Here is a 15,900-nt window from a genome sequence, read left to right as displayed (position 1 = left end):
CTCATTTGAAATCTAATTTTAATTAAATGTTATTCTTTTGTTTAAAACATTTGTAATTTCATTTAAAAAGATGGCTGTGTCCTCCAACAATTAAATCAAGTGTAAATAATCGACACTGACTGTATACAAACACAAATAAAGTTTCTTACATGGATATCTGACACTCAATAATAACCCTTTCTTTGCGAATGTTTCTTTTCCCGACGTTTCTATCCATCTTAGAGGGGTTCAGTGTTCAAGTACATGCGGTAGAAGAACGGTCACAAACGTTACTGAGCGATGATTCAGACGACTACACTACTGCCTGTTATTACCCAAGACGGAAATAGCAAGACACTCCATCTCTGGTTTACTTCCCGTATCTGCGTTACTATCAAAACCTCCACCGGCTGTCTGTCTGTCAGTCAGTCTGTCTGTCACGTCACACTTTTCATCTACTCATATCTCCGCCACCGTTGCCCCTATCCATGCCAAACATTGCACACACACACTCCTTGGCTGCCAAACCACAACCTCCACCCCTCATTTCTTACATGGCCCTCTTCTAGCGCCACCTTGAGGCAGATTCTTCAAAAAACACATTTTTGGACACTGCTCCTACAGATTTTGCCCTAAAATCATGCAAAGCGGCGCACAGTATGTCTAGAGTCCTGTCATCCCATTTAGCGCCACCATCAGGCTGATTGTTTTAAACAATTAATTAATTCCAGAGACCCCCCCAGAAGCAACATTTTTTTTAGAAATGTTCACTTTGAAGATACATACAGTATATCCAAAATGTGCACAACTTTTCAAAAAATAGCAGATCTACAAAGCTCACAGCGCGGCACTCGGTGCCGCACTGTGAGCTTTGCATATCTGCTGTTTTTCAACGGTTAAAGCATAAAATAATTCCAGGGCCTAAAATGGGTTAAAAGATCTTTGTTGTTCACTCACTATCTGCTGGGAGGAGAGACGCAGGGACTTCCTGTAGTGGTGTGAGCTGGAATGGGCGTGAGGAGCGTCCAGCGGCTGCAGGCGCTCCTGGCAGGACACCGCGCTCACCTCCAGGTCTCCCTCGTCACTGGACGAGTCGGCTGGCTTAGGCCTGCAGAATCAGTGTTCAGTGTTTTAAGGCCATGGCTACACGGAGCTGGATATTTCATATATCCCGGTTTTTCAGATATCCACATAGAAAAATATCTAGGTCCACACGACAAAGATATCTAGGTCTAACAAGCACACACACAAACAGTAAAGTCTTCAGAGATATACGGGTTCCCTGTCTACACGGATCCAGTGGATCGGATATTTTTCAATGTCTTCACTTATTTATACGGTTTAAAAAATATCCAGCTTTGCGGCCGAAATATCCAGCTTCATGTGGCTGCAAGCCCCAACAGCACAAAAAAAATGTCTAGCTTCAGAAATATCCAGCTCCGTGTAGCCATGGCCTTAGTTAGCGACTCCCACAGGCAAATAGGGGTGGGCGATATGGTGATAATTATCGTTGAGACGATACAATGTCTCCACGATATGCCTTTTCAGAGGTATCGTATATATCGTGATACAATTGAGGGAGCCTTGTAAGAAATCCTGTTGAATCGTTAATGCAGAGATTCATTGCAGAATTCATACAGAGATTCGTTGCAGAATTCAATTTAAACCTGCATTTTGGTCTAAATCAGTAGCTCTCAAAACTTTAAAATGTCAAGGTCTCCACTTAACTCTGACAGTATACAAATGAAACCAAATGGACCCGTAAGGGTCCATTTGGTTTCATTTGTGTGTTCATTTGTGTGTTCAACGTGCTGCAGCGCACTCAAGCTGTGCATTTGTCACTTGCAGAAGTACAATAGTAATGCATACCCCTGCCAAAAAACATGTAGTTGTGGGGAGGTGAGGTGGGGGTGGTCGTTGAGGATTGTTCAAATAGTGTTCCAGAGCAGTGTTAATTTTGGCAGCAAATCTTTGATTTAGTTTTAATTCCAGTCTTTTCAATAAAATGCGATTTAATTTTTAGTCATTTTAGTAATCTGAAATGTTTTAGTTTTAGTCGAGTTTTAGTCGACTAAATATCATAATTTATTAGTCGACTAAATGTGCAGTTGATTTTGTCGACGAAACATTTTTGGCGGGCCTAGATGGTGTCGTAATGGCTGATTTTACACTCTTGGTTGCACTCTGACGCAACGCGTTGTGAGCTTGTAGATCTGCTATTTTTAGAGTGCAACACCCGAGTGCAACCAAACATAAAATTACTTGTCTTTTATTTCTACTAGATCTCTTCTCCACTAGTCCCTACCGTTAAATTCTAGTCTAGTTTTTATTTGTTGACAAAATTGTCAATAATTATATTTAGTCATAGATTTAGTCATCATAGCTTAATTTTTATTTAGTTTCCATTTAGTTTTCGTCAGTGAAAAAAGGTAGTTGACGAACATTTTTCGTCATAGTTTTAGTCGACAAAATCAACACTGGTCCAGAGCTCAAAATGAAAAGAAAAATCACACTTGTGTGAACTGAGCGGTGGAGGCTGCGTGTGTGTGTGTGAATGTGAATGTGAGTGTGCCTGCCCCTGCCCTGAACAACAGCGCCCCTCCCTTAACATGTGTGGTCAGAAAAGGTATTGCAGGCTACATACAGACAGACAGACACGCACACACACATACCCACACACATGGCCACGTATAGGAGACGGTGTGACCACCGCTCAAAAAGAAAAGGCAGAGAACCGATTGACTTACGGCAAGACAAGGCTGTCCTGAGACATGGAGGCACCGCCCTCCCCCAGACCAGACTCCTCCTTGGTTTCCAGCTTGGACTCCGACTGGTTTAGAGCAAAGGAAGACAAAGCATGTCAGATCACAACAGATGTGTTCCGCTGCACTTTTTCTCCCCAACCTTCTGACGCTTAACTGTCCTACGGCCAGATGTTATTATTTATTTATTGGGGCTGGTGACAGCAAAAAGCAGTTGGGACTCCATTATTGCTAACGTGCGGTGGATTTTTGAGAGCAGCATTACGGGAGATGTTTTTACTGTACACGGCGGCGCGACCACTCATCAGCTTACAGTCATCAGACGAGGTAAAAAGAACGAGCCGTATTGGCAACGCGCCACCGTCAAAATTGGGGCGAACGGGAACGTCCGAAGCAGTAAAAGAGTTAATGTTTGCTCCCTTGTACGACGGTGTACAAATCACCATGAATCTTTGGTCCCACCTAAGGACCAAATGCTTAAAAACCATTTAGGCCTAGATTTATTTAATGCTTTAACTATTGAAAAAATAGCAGATATACAAGCTCACAGCACGGCACCGAGTGCCGCGCTGCGAGCTTGTAGATCTGCTATGAAAAATAGTGAACATTTGTAACTCAAATATTTGCTTCTGGGGGGGAACAACATATTTTGAGATGGGGGTCCGTGGCCAAATACATGTAATTTTGGGGGTCCTTGACGTGAAAAGGTTTGAGAACCACTGATTTAGAAGAAGGATTTAGAAGACATTTCATAGAATCGGGTTAGGGTAATATTCAAAGACTTGCACAAATGTTAGTGATTTAAAAAAAATAGCAGATCTACAAGTTCGCAACGTGGCAGTTAAAGCATAAAATAATGGTTAAAGTGATTCAAATATCAAGTGACACAGATTTGCGTTCGGGTCTAAATGGCTTAAAGGAGTAGTTCACCCCCAAAATGACTTTTTTTCTATTGATTAGTCACGCCATGGAGAGTAGAGTTCAATAATATTTTTAGTTTTTTGTCGCATTCCTAAGACAAAAATGTGATAACAATAAATTTACCCCCATTCGTTCCGGATGGGGACCCGTTTCGAAACGGGTCCCCATCCGGAATCAATGGGGGTAAATTTACTCAAATCAAATTTTTGTCTTAGGAATGTGACAAAAACTCTACTCTCCATGGCATGAGTAATCAATAGAAAAAAAGTAATTCTGGGGGTGAACTACTCCTTTAAAGGAGCTACAGTATAACATCAGAAGATATTGACTTGTCAGTCTTTGTGGTTTGGTGTTTGTTGTTCCTGTCTCCTCTCCACTCTCTGCCTACCTGTTTGATTGTACTATCCGCCCTCTTTCTCCAGAACCACCAGCGTCCCGACTTCTTTGGCAGTTTCTCCTTCACCCAGGCTTCTTCCGTAGCCTGCCAAACACACACGTCCAAGAACAGTGTTGTTAACACACAGGTTTTCACCAAACATACACGTCCAAGAACAGTGTTGTTAACACACAGGTTTTCAATGTGGGGGGCTACGGCTCCCAGGGGGACCAATTGCTTGAGCTCACAACATGTTGCAAGTTGACGAGTTGTGAACTGGCATTGGCTATTTTCACGGTCCAACACACACAGTAAGGATGGGCCGACCGTGCCTTCGCTGTGTTGGCACAGAAGTTGTGGAACAAACTTCCCTAACCATTAAGTCTGCCTCCACCTTAGGGACTTAGAAATTTATCCTAGTTAGTTTTTTGTTTCCACTGTGACTCTTTTTCTCTTTCCTCGGGCTGTGCCCCGGGCCAGTGTAATAGCTGGATAGGGGGCACATAAGATACAGAACATATATAACCCATGACCTGCTTTTCTTTTTTTTTAAGCCATTTCACAATATTGGAGGGTGTGTCAAGCCAGATGCTACGACTACTTGGGGTCCTTGGAATGGAAAAGTATCGGAGTTACCTTTGGTAAATTCTTCTGAAATGCTTGCAGGCTTAGAATCAACGGAGCAGCAAGGGTCCAGTTATAGTATCTGAGGACAATAAACATGTGGGGAGGTCAAATAAAAACAACATAGCCTACTTATATTCATAATATAAAGCCATTTAACACTTATTGCACACAAATGAATGATTGTTTTAATGATATTTAATGATATTTAATGTCAATTGTCATCTTCATAGATGGTGGTCAGCCACAAACTCACAGTCGCAGCAACTGGACAATAAAAGAAACCAGTTCTGTTCAGAATTTGTTGCCTCACACCTTTCCACAAAATATTAGAAACGCTCAATAGTAGGCTCGATAAAAGCCCGGCTCAATAAGCAGGATTGATAAGGTGCTCATTATCAACAAAAAATTAACCAGCTCCATCCAAGAAAAGTCCAACTTACCTGTTTCCTATCTTTACTACCAGATTGGGATTATCAATGATTGCTGGATTTTCAGAAAATTCATGATAGGTGATGAGATGCTCCAGGAATTTCTCTGTGTATAGGAGAGCAGAGACAGAAAGACAGAAGGGAGAACAACTGTAACTTTAAACAACTGTGTTTTTTTAATGTGGTTTTCAACATGGGGTCTGGGGGTCCCCCAGGGGTCCTGGAGAGGGATCCAGGCCAGGGGATCCCTATAAGGGTTGATAGTTAGGATAAGGAACAAAACAGATCGGTACACCCTCAAGAGTTAAATGACTCCTCAGGCTTTTACAGTGTTGGTTGTCCCAGATATATGAATCATGTGAAATGGGATTCCGTACTACTATACTATGCAACTGCCTTCACTAGTTAAAAGCCAAAGCAGCACATTTAAGTAGACAAACTGTACAAGCCAGAGCTGTGACGTTTACCTGTACGTGGCTGGTGGACAATTTTCCGCCCTGCACACAAGTACGCAGTAAAATCTTCACACTTACTCTTAAGGGTTAAATGAACATGGATGGATTTTACCGTGCACCAATTTCATTTCAGAGTACAGAACAGACTTTATTATTATAAACTTTATCACTGGTTTACAAGGGTAACCGGTGGAGTCGCCGGAAAGAAACTCGCTGAGATTTGTATTCTTGTATTTGTTTTACTGAGAATAACGTTAGAAATAACTTTAGGATTATGCATATCTTTCTGAGGTCAAGACTAGGAATAGGGTAAGCCACCGTTTTACGGAGGTTAACACCTTGACGTCCGAAATAGAATGGTGGTTGGTAGATTAGCCGTGACATTTCTATTATTGTATTGTGATCTGAGACATAATATTATGTTTATAAACATGACCCCGCAGCCCCTCCATCTTGAACAGCGCCGCTGTTTTTTCTTTTTTTTTCCCCCCAGGCCAGTAACTCACCATGATTTTCTCGATTTCCGTTGGGATAGAATGGGGGTTTTGGCCGATCGTCGATGTCCCCGTGCGTTTCGCGTGCGCGATCCTTTCACGTAAATGTCCCCGCAAATAGTCCATGTGTGACTGAAGAACAGAACTGAAAAGTTTCGCTAGCATAGCCCCAAGCATGGCTGCAGGAGGAGCTCAGCTCGAGTGTGTAGACAGTAAACGGATGGGTGGAAGGTGCCTTGGAGAAGGAGAGGCGCTGACGTCACCTCTGCTTCATGCACGGTCTGCATGAGCTATCAGTGCACGAGTGGTGACTAGGGAAGGTTAGACGATCGCCGATTTTCGGATCAAAAGCTTTTATTCCGGTTTTAAAGACAAAGTCCGGGAATGTACGACGTGGCTGAGAGTCCCTGGGGGGATGTGCGATATAGTACGGTTTTAACATTAAGGGGCTCCCCTTGGCTTAGAAGGTGTTAAAGGGCCACTTCACCTCTGGGACAACCCTATCTTATTTTATTGTTGTTTGGGACACAATCAACACAATCCTGAGTTATTTTTCATGTTCAATGTGGGTTTTATATATTTTAGAATTTCAGCATGACTAGTGATGCGTTTTGCATCATATGATACATAACGCATCACTAGTACATGCTGAAATACTAAAATATCTCCAAAAACAGATGGAACACAAAAAATAACTCAGGATTGTGTTGATCGTGTCCCAAACAACAATAAAATAAGATAGGGTTGTCCCAGAGGTGAACTGGCCCTTTAAGGTTAGGAATAAGGTTAGGTTTAACCGTTTAGGTGTAGTTTACAGAGAGGTATATAAGGATATTAAGGATCTCAATGGAAAATAACAAATAAGCCTTGCCTTACTCGAGTTTCCTTTTAGTTGACATCAGTGAACTGTACTGTCATGAAACTGTACCTTTTCCTATCCAAAACTTCTAATAAACACCTCAATCAATCAAAAGGCATAAACCATTAGCCCAGGCGAGTTTCTTCTGGCAACTCTTCTGGTATTCGTTTACAAGTGTGTAAAGAAGTGGGTGAAATGTGTTGGTTTAGAGACGTGCCATCATGCCGGCTCACCTTTGGATATTTCGGCGTTCTCGCTGAGCCCCCCACAGAGCGAGAGCGTGACGTCAGGGAGGTCACTGGCCGAGTCAGACAGACACTCTGTGCCGCTGTCCGCTGCCGCGCTGCCTACCGACTGGGGGGACTGCGACCCCGAGTGCATCTCAGAGTCCATCCAGTGTTTAGCAGCCACCTCAGCCACCTCAGCCACCTCAGACACCTCAGACTCACTGGAGCCACAGATCAGACAATGTAGTAGTCAATTAGAGATGGGACCGAATACTGTGACCAAAGAAATCGCGATTTACGATATTATCGCGATAATCTAAATATCCCCAACATCCATTATCCTGGGGCGGAACGTGGCAAAAAATAGCAGATCGACAAGCTCACAACGCATCGCAACGTGGCGCTTTGTGAGCTTGTAGATTGGCAATGTTTTGGCAAAGAGATTTGGTAGAGAGTGAAAAAAAGACTGTATCAAGTACATATATTATGAGTATGTTTTACCAATAGAGGGTTTAAGTGGTACCAGATATGCAGCTCGGCAAATAAAAGGTGAATTGATCCCAGTGCATGACGGAGGACGATATCACGATAAATTAAAACTCTACGATACGATTATCGTGAGTGTTTTTTTATCACGATAAACGATAATATCGCTTATCGTCCCATACCTAGTCAATTCAATACATGCTCAATTTAACTGTATGCCATTGTTAAGTGCCTAGATAAGGGCATTTCAGAGACAAGAAATGTGAATTCATTATTTCCGTATTGTATTTTGGTATTTGTAGTATGCCCTTTCCTCTGAATATTACTTTAACTTTTAAGCAACAATATGCATTAAATCTCTCGCTTACCTCTTAGGAAAATAACGTGCGGCAACATCGGGTTCAAGTACATTAAGGTCATCCAGGTAAATGTCCTCTGGACCCTGGTGCTGGCTCCTCTTAGGGACACCTGCACGCATCCAGAGAAAACATTCAATATCACAACAGAAAAACAAGAACTATCCACAAGTTTCCAACGCCCCATAGTGCATTGCGCAGACGCTGTACCGAGCTTCCGGCGCCGCAGCCGAGTGTGATTTACAAGCTCACAACAGGCTGCATCTGCGACGCGACGTGAGCTTGTATGTCTGCTGTTAAACCGGAAGTGTGGTGCAAACAGGTCCAAATAATCTCCAGTAAACTCCCGCGGAAACAGGTGGATAAGTTAAATAGCTTTTGTTTTTTTGTCAACAAGAAATATATATACCAGTAAGATGCCTAAGGGCGAGGTCGGGCCAAAGGGATTTGGTTCCCCTGGCATCAAAGGGATCTCCATATATGTCAATAAAAGGGATTTGATTCCCCTGACATCACAGGCATCTGCATATCTCCATATATGGGCATAAAAAGGATTTGGTTCCCCTGGCATCACAGGGATCTCCATATACGGCAATAAAAGGGGTTGGTTCCCATGACATCACAATGATGTCAGAGCGTGATGTCAGAGCGTGCTTTTTTGTCAAACTAAGCTGCAATCCAGAATTCATTTGAATGAATAAAACATTATTTTAATCAATCTGTATGTAAGAGTATTTTACTGCAACATAACTAGCACACCTGCAGTGGGTGGAGGTGGTTGCAGCAGTACTGTCTGAAGACAAAGCCTAACTGGCAGAGCACTGGAAATCTTGTCTATCGTGGGGGAGACCCAGTTTCGAATCTCAGGTAGGACATTAAAGTTACGGATTGAAGCTTTAAAGTTGTATTATTCTTTAACCCATTTAGGCCAGAACAAGAATCTGTATCACTTTAGATTTGAACCACTTTAACAATTCTTTTATGCTTTAACTATTAAAAAATAGCAGCTCACAGCGAGCTTGTAGATCTGCTATTTTTTTTAAATCCTGAATATTTTTGACCTGATTCTATAAATGTCTTCGAAATCCTTCTTCTAAATCAGTGGTTCTCAAACCTTTTCATGTCATGTCAAATTACATGTATTTGGCCGCAGACCCCCATCTCAAAATGTGTTGTTCCAGGGACCACCCAGAAGCAAATATTTGAGTTACAAATGTTCGCTTTTAAAAATATAATATATTCAAAGACTTTCAAAATATAGTAGATCAACAAGCTTGCAGCGAGCGCTGTGAGCATGTATATCTGCTATTTTTCAACAGCATTAATTAATTCTAGGCTGTATTTCCTCTCCCCCAACAGAACAGTGAAAGATTCAAATCCAAAACGAAATGGCACCTTTCTTTTTGGACGGCGAGTCGCTCTTGGAGCAGGCGTCGCCCATGTCCGTGGTGCCGTGAGCCGAGGCGGCGAGGCTGTCTGTGGGGGTGGAGGTGGCCACGCCGGCGGGCAGACAGTCTGTGGGGGTGGAGGTGGCCACGCTGGCGGGCAGACCGTCCAGGGGCTCCGCCGAGGGGGTGACGGGACTGAGGGACGCCAGGGAGCCTTCGGGCGTCTGATACGCGCCGATAGACACGGCGGTGACAGGGGTGCGTGGTTCAGGCTTGACGATGGCACACACCGGGCTGGCCTCGTCGCCCATGGGGTCCACGTCCGTGTCGCCCTCGTTCTCCATGGCCTCGGAGCTGAGGATGACGCGGAAGTGGGTGCTCTCTGACGGGGTGATGGTTATGGGTTTTGGCAGCTCCTGTCTCTCCTTCTTGGGGACCTGGACGTAGTGCGTCGGCGACAGGCAAAAAATGATTACGTTTAGACTTGATGTGATGTTATTTAGCTCACTGGTTCCCAAACACTGGGTCGGGACCCATTTGTGGGTCGTGGAAACATTCTTATGGGTCCCTTTTATTTTTTTGTTTTTAATTATTTATGTTTTTAACATTTTCAAAAAAAACATTCGCAAAAAAGCAACAATTTTCATGAATTAGAATCAAATTCTATGATGATTCATTTCATGAATAAATAAAAGAAATCTAAGAAATTCCATAAATTAGAAAACGAATGTTTAAGAAGTAGTGAAAATAGCCGATCTAGAAAACTCCCAACGCGTCATGAAGCGTCGTGTTGTGAGCTTGTGGATCTGCTATTTTCGACAAACATAGTTTCTCTTTTGGGTCTTGAGCTAAACCAAAGAGTTTGGGGACCACTGATTTAGCTGATGCTCTTATCCTGTGCCATTTACAACAAGGACGGGGACTTACCCTTGTGGATTCTGGGAACTCTCCCCAGGTCCACTGCATGTGGGATTCAGCTCTGAGCATGCTCTCCAGTGGCCTCACCAGCAACTCTGAGTCGCTCTTGGGAGAGAAAGCCTGAGACAAGCCATGACTGGAAGGGCAGACAAAAGAGACACGCCAGCGATCAGTAACAAAGCAAGCATGTCTGGTTGTGGGATTGGCTCTCGCATTGTGTCAACGCCTTGCTCAGTGAACCCACCTAATAAAATGAGTGGACCGTGTACAGTACCATACCAATGTTCAATACTAATTATTGTACACTAGACCAGAGCAAAACGTGTTTATTCATTACAATTACCACGCATTTTGTCAATGCCCACTGTTCGTATGTTCTGCAATTAATGCAACAATCTGATTCCTGCTCGTCCATGTACTTTGGCAGTATATTTCATGTTGCTTTGGTGGGTTGTTAAGGCATCAATAAAGAAATGCCTTACATGTAACACATAAAAGTGTTTCTGATTTTCAGAGAGTCAGAGTCATTGGCAGTTTGTTTAAAACATTTTTTTTTCCTTCTTTTTTGGTCAAAGTACAACCAAACAAAACAATGGACAATAACAAAAGACAAATGCACTTAAGACTGAGCCTAAATATTAGAATATTCAGACACTTGCTCAACAGGTTACTTTTCAAACATCATTTGAATATATTAATGCTTAATTTCAATCCATTTTCAATGGGCACACAAAGCTGAGCAGGAGCGTACAGTATTTGCTTTCAGTCCTACACCATATTAACCTGCCCCAGGCCCCCAGCTGCTTGTGGGTGTTTCCGCTAGTGTTGTGTGGTAGTGAATGTATATTGTAGTTGTTCCCTTGGGCCAAATGGACAAAGCCATATAAATATTTAATCAGTAATTACAAAACTGTTTAGCTTCACAAGAAAAATGTTGGTGCAACTAAGCAATTCAGTGGTTCAGTTTTACAGCAGCCTTGGTTCTAAAAACGCTGTGTCATTTACATACTTCACCTATGAGTACCTAACTACTTCATGAGAACAATGTTGACATTTTTAGATAGTGAAGAAGAAACGATCACTAAAAATACTTCTACAATACATTATGTTATTTGGCATCTCCACTAGGTCTGATAGCAATTCACCCTTTGTTAGCCTTCTGGTTGGTCCCTGACTGACCAACCAGCAGGCTCTATCTGCCTTGTCCCGCCCTGGTTCCGTCTTTTTTATGTTGAATTAGCTAAAACATAATTTTTGGAGAAATAAAAACATTTAAAAACATGCTGAGTCACTATACTGCCACTGAGCAGCTCCATTTTACTTAAGTTTGAAATTAGACTTGAACACACAGAATAACAATACGAAACAACTGAATTAAAATGGTAGTGGATGGAGTGTCCCACCGAGTGTCCCACCAAGACAAAGCAACCAATGGGTGTGAAGAGGGGCGGGACAACGGGCAGGACTTGACAAAGGGTGAATTGTTTATGTTACAGCCTATCTTGTTATGGTTCAGTTTGTCCTTGAAGCAGCTAATGTATAACTATGATCTCTGCCCTGTACCACCGACCTGACTGACTGTATTTCTCCCCCATGATATCCTGTTAAATAATTGTATGTACCCTAGGGTCATAACAATAATGCATAACCATTCACCACCTAGAATATTTTCTCGACTCCCATTGCCTCGATTACTGACTGGTCCAGAATTCCACGACAACAGTTTATCAACTACAATAGAACTTTCACAAGTAGGCAGCTCCTGGTTATACACAAGACAAGTGCTGCCAGTGCAGCCTCGCGATTGGATGATGGGATTGCCTCTCGAGCAGTGCTGGAAAAAGTACTCACATTTTTTTACTTGAGTAAAAGTATCAATACTGCAATGTAGATATACTCTGTTTCAAGTAAAAGTCCAGAATTCAAAATGTACTTGAGTAAAAGTATGAAAGTGTTGGCATCAAAATGTACTTCAAGTACCAAAAGTAAAAGTACAAAATGTTTGAAAATAGCAGATCTACAAGCTCCTCACAACGCATCGCATCGCGATGCGTTGTGAGCTTGTAGATCGGCTATTTTCAAACAGCCTAGGTATATAATAGGGCTAAAGTGATTAATGTATGTTTTTTTATATTATCATTTATATCTGCAAAGTAACTAGTAACTTAAGTTTTCAAATAAATATAGTGGAGTAAAAGTACAATATTTGGATCTGAGATGTAGCGGAGTAGAAGTAAAAGTACTGAAAACTGGAAATACTCAAGTAAAGTAGAAATACCTCAGAACTGTACTTTTACTTAGTTACTTTACACCACTGCTGTCGAGATATGACGTACCTCACTTGCCATGAATGCTGGCCACTGCAAGGATAATAATCTGGCCACAAAGAGACGGTTTTGGTTTTGTTTAACAGAATGGGTTTGTGTGGTTTAGGGACCTCAACACGTACCTGTCAGATATGGCCCATTCGCCATCCGAGAAGGGATAACTGTCCAGGTTGTGTCTGGCTGCAGGCAGCTTGGGATCGATGTCCCACATGGTGCTCATCGACATCGACCTGAAGTTGGGCGTACGAGACCCGTTAAGTCAGCTTGAATTCACACACATAAATGAACAGGAACTAATCAACCCATTTCTCGTGCCATTTAGGAGGAAATACCCATCTAGAACAGTGGTTCTCAACCTGTGGGTCGGGACCCCCAGGGGGGTCCCCAAATGATTTTGGGGGAACCCCCAGGGAGGTCCCCAAATGATTTTGGGGGGTCCCCAGATGATTACCTTAATGTGCAACATTGTTTTCTCACTCCACAGTAAACAAAACAAGATACCGTAAGGTTTAAGTACATAGTACGTAATATGCACATTTCTAAAGTGACAATTTAAGGACTTTTTAATACCTCGCAGAAATTGTGAAAATAGCCGGTGTTGTGAGCATGTAGATCCGCTATTTTCACAACAGAACCGTGTTATACAAAATGTAATGCCTCAACTCTTAGCACTCGTCAGGGTGGGAGGGTCCCCAGTTAAAATATGGTTCTTTTGGGGGTCGCGGCCTGAAAAGGTTGAGAAACACTGATCTAGAAAACAGACATTTTATCAGGGTCACCCGCTTTTTTGTGACTGACCTCAAAAAACGAACGTCAACCTCCCTTTAACCCATTCAATCCGGGAAAGCATCCGTGTCTTTAGTGTGGTTGGTTGCACTAACAGGGCAACACCACTATAGAACTTGTCCGACTTGATTATTATTAGTGTGGTTGCTATAGGCAACAAACTATTGTTTATGCCAGCTAAAGTAAACCCATTTTTTGTGAACCTTTTTTGTTCATTGAGTTCAATGGATGTTTTTTTTAACCTTTTCTAGAACCCTAAAAGTCAAATTTCTATATAATGTCCAATCAGACAGGAGTGACAACATCGTCGAGTTCAAAAACATTACCGACAGTACAAAGGCAGCGCCCTTAGCCAATGAGGAGCAGCGTTCTTGGTGACATCACCACCAACAAGTGCGACCTGATATAAATAACAACACCACTTGGGCTTGAGATCAGTATGTTAAATCAGTATGTTATTATATCAGTATGTTATACCAAAACTTTATAGACCAGTGGTTCTCAACCTGTGGGTCGGGACCCCCAGGGGGGTCTCCAAATTATTTTGGGGGGTCCCCAGATGATTAGCTTAATGTGCAGCATTGTTTTCTCTCTCAACAGTAAACAAACCAAAAAAGGTTTTAGTGTATAGAGTACCCTCTATACACTAAACATGTCTGCACATTTCTAAAGTGACAATTTAAGGACTTTTTAATACCTCTATTTAATTAAACATTCTCCAAATTGTCAAATATTAGAGGCAGAAATTGTGAAAATAGCTTTATTTTCTAGAGTAACCCTAAATGTTTTCTCCACAGCACAGCACCTTTTCTGATTAGACAATATAATGAATTTGATGATTGGTCAAGCTTCACTTGACATCAACATATATAATATACAGTACGTAATAGGTAAGACGGAATTGAACTGTTATTTGACACCTTGGCAGATATACAAGCTCATAGCAAGTTACTGTACTTCGTGCCGCGCTGTGAGCTTGTAGATCTGCTATTTTAGGGGGAAAAAAATTAAATGTGTGCAAATTGAATATAACATCTTTGCTTCTGGGGGTCCCTGGAACAAAATGTATTGGCCAACATATCATTTTGGGGGTCCTTGACATGAAAAAGGTTTTAGCAGCACTGCAACATTGAGTTTTTAAGAAAACTGTTAGGATTTAGAAGACATTTTTAAGAGTGGGCCTCAGGTCTTAATGGTCTTAATGGCTTAACTGACCTGGAGGCGGGCGCTGCGACCTCCTCGTCGGAGCTCAGCTCCAACTCAAAGATCTCCTCTTGCTGCCCGGGAGCAACGGGCGCAGCAGCGGTTGGCACGGCAACGGCAGCGGGAGGTGCGTTAGCAGCGTTAGCGTTAGCAGCAGTGGTGGTGGCGGTGATGGCCATGGGTGGAGTCAGCTCCTCTCGCCTGGGGTCTCCTTTGTGCTTCTTCCGCCGCCGCTTCTTCTTCTTGGTGGCGAGGGTGCTGGGGGCGGGCGGCTCGGGGGGGTCCTCCTCGGGGTCGGCCGGGTCGTCGTCCATGTCCGGGGGATGGGGATGCCCCCCCCTGCGCCCCTCCACCTCCGAGATCCAGAACATGTGACCCTCGGTGGGGATCGGGGACGTGGCCAGGTGGGCGGGCACGATCTGCTGGAGAAGCAAAATGGCGCTTGTGACCAGTGGCGGAAAAAATACTGAAATGTTTTACTTAAGTAAAAGTATCAATACACTGCAATATAAAAATACTCCGTTACAAGTAAAAGTCCAGAAATAAAAATGTACTTGAGTAAAAGTACAAAAGTATTGACATCAAAATGTATTTAAAGTGCTAATCCAAGTGAATAAAATAAGTCTAAAGTGGTTTATGTATGTTTTATAATATTATAATTTATATCTGAAAAGTAACTAGTAACTTAAGTTTTCAAATCAATGTAGTGGAGTGAAAGTAATGTTTTGCATCCCGGATGCAGTGGAGTAGAAGTAAAAGTATTGGAAATTGGAAAAACTCAATTAAAGTACAAATACCTCAAAATTGTACTTAAGTACAGTACTTAAGTAAATGTACTTAGTTACTTTACACCACTGCTTGTGACTAGGGCTGGGCAATAGGCAACGTCTTCGACAAAACACATGAATGAACATGTGTGGAAATTATAAATCCAGATATTGTATACTTGAACAAGTTTTGAGAATTTGGCCCATGAATATATCACTTTTAAGATGGTGATGATCCCTAATAACTGTATGACTGTCATGTTGAGCTGCGATGACAGTTTGAGACATTTGCATCGAGACGGTTTCGAATGGTAAATCACGAGAGTCACAAGACAACTGCATAACAATGGATTAATTATCTGACGGAGACAAAAAAACAGCCAGGGGGGGAAAAAAGGGGTTCTATGTTTCCACATAAAGACGACTGCAGGCTATGAGATGAGCAAAGCCATCCCGTGATACTGTGTCAGACTGAGATTGTGTGCAACACAAACAAATGCCAAAGCTGGTATGTTTGTGTGAGGAAGGACAAGAACAAGCT

At 42.5% G+C, this 15,900-nt stretch overlaps 1 protein-coding gene across 1 annotated transcript in view; it reads right to left on the bottom strand.

Moving 5' to 3' along the window:
• The window catches only part of lpin2 (lipin 2), a 50,865-nt gene that overhangs the window by 17,222 nt on the left and 17,743 nt on the right, over positions 1 to 15,900 (bottom strand). The window contains exons 4-14 of the mRNA XM_080726687.1: positions 14,605 to 15,014; positions 12,726 to 12,833; positions 10,286 to 10,412; positions 9,366 to 9,795; positions 7,983 to 8,082; positions 7,135 to 7,349; positions 5,106 to 5,199; positions 4,675 to 4,744; positions 4,051 to 4,143; positions 2,727 to 2,809; positions 937 to 1,087 (exon numbers count right to left, since the gene is read on the bottom strand). Of these exons, the coding sequence (XP_080582813.1) occupies positions 937 to 1,087; positions 2,727 to 2,809; positions 4,051 to 4,143; positions 4,675 to 4,744; positions 5,106 to 5,199; positions 7,135 to 7,349; positions 7,983 to 8,082; positions 9,366 to 9,795; positions 10,286 to 10,412; positions 12,726 to 12,833; positions 14,605 to 15,014 (1,881 nt within the window). The remainder of the gene's footprint in view (positions 1 to 936; positions 1,088 to 2,726; positions 2,810 to 4,050; positions 4,144 to 4,674; positions 4,745 to 5,105; positions 5,200 to 7,134; positions 7,350 to 7,982; positions 8,083 to 9,365; positions 9,796 to 10,285; positions 10,413 to 12,725; positions 12,834 to 14,604; positions 15,015 to 15,900) is intronic.

The sequence above is a fragment of the Nannobrachium achirus genome (genome assembly GCF_963921795.1).
Source record: "Nannobrachium achirus genome assembly, chromosome: 5".
Lineage (NCBI taxonomy): Eukaryota > Metazoa > Chordata > Actinopteri > Myctophiformes > Myctophidae > Nannobrachium > Nannobrachium achirus.
Note: the sequence above shows the minus strand (reverse complement) of the source record. Positions and strands in the feature narration are given on the sequence as shown.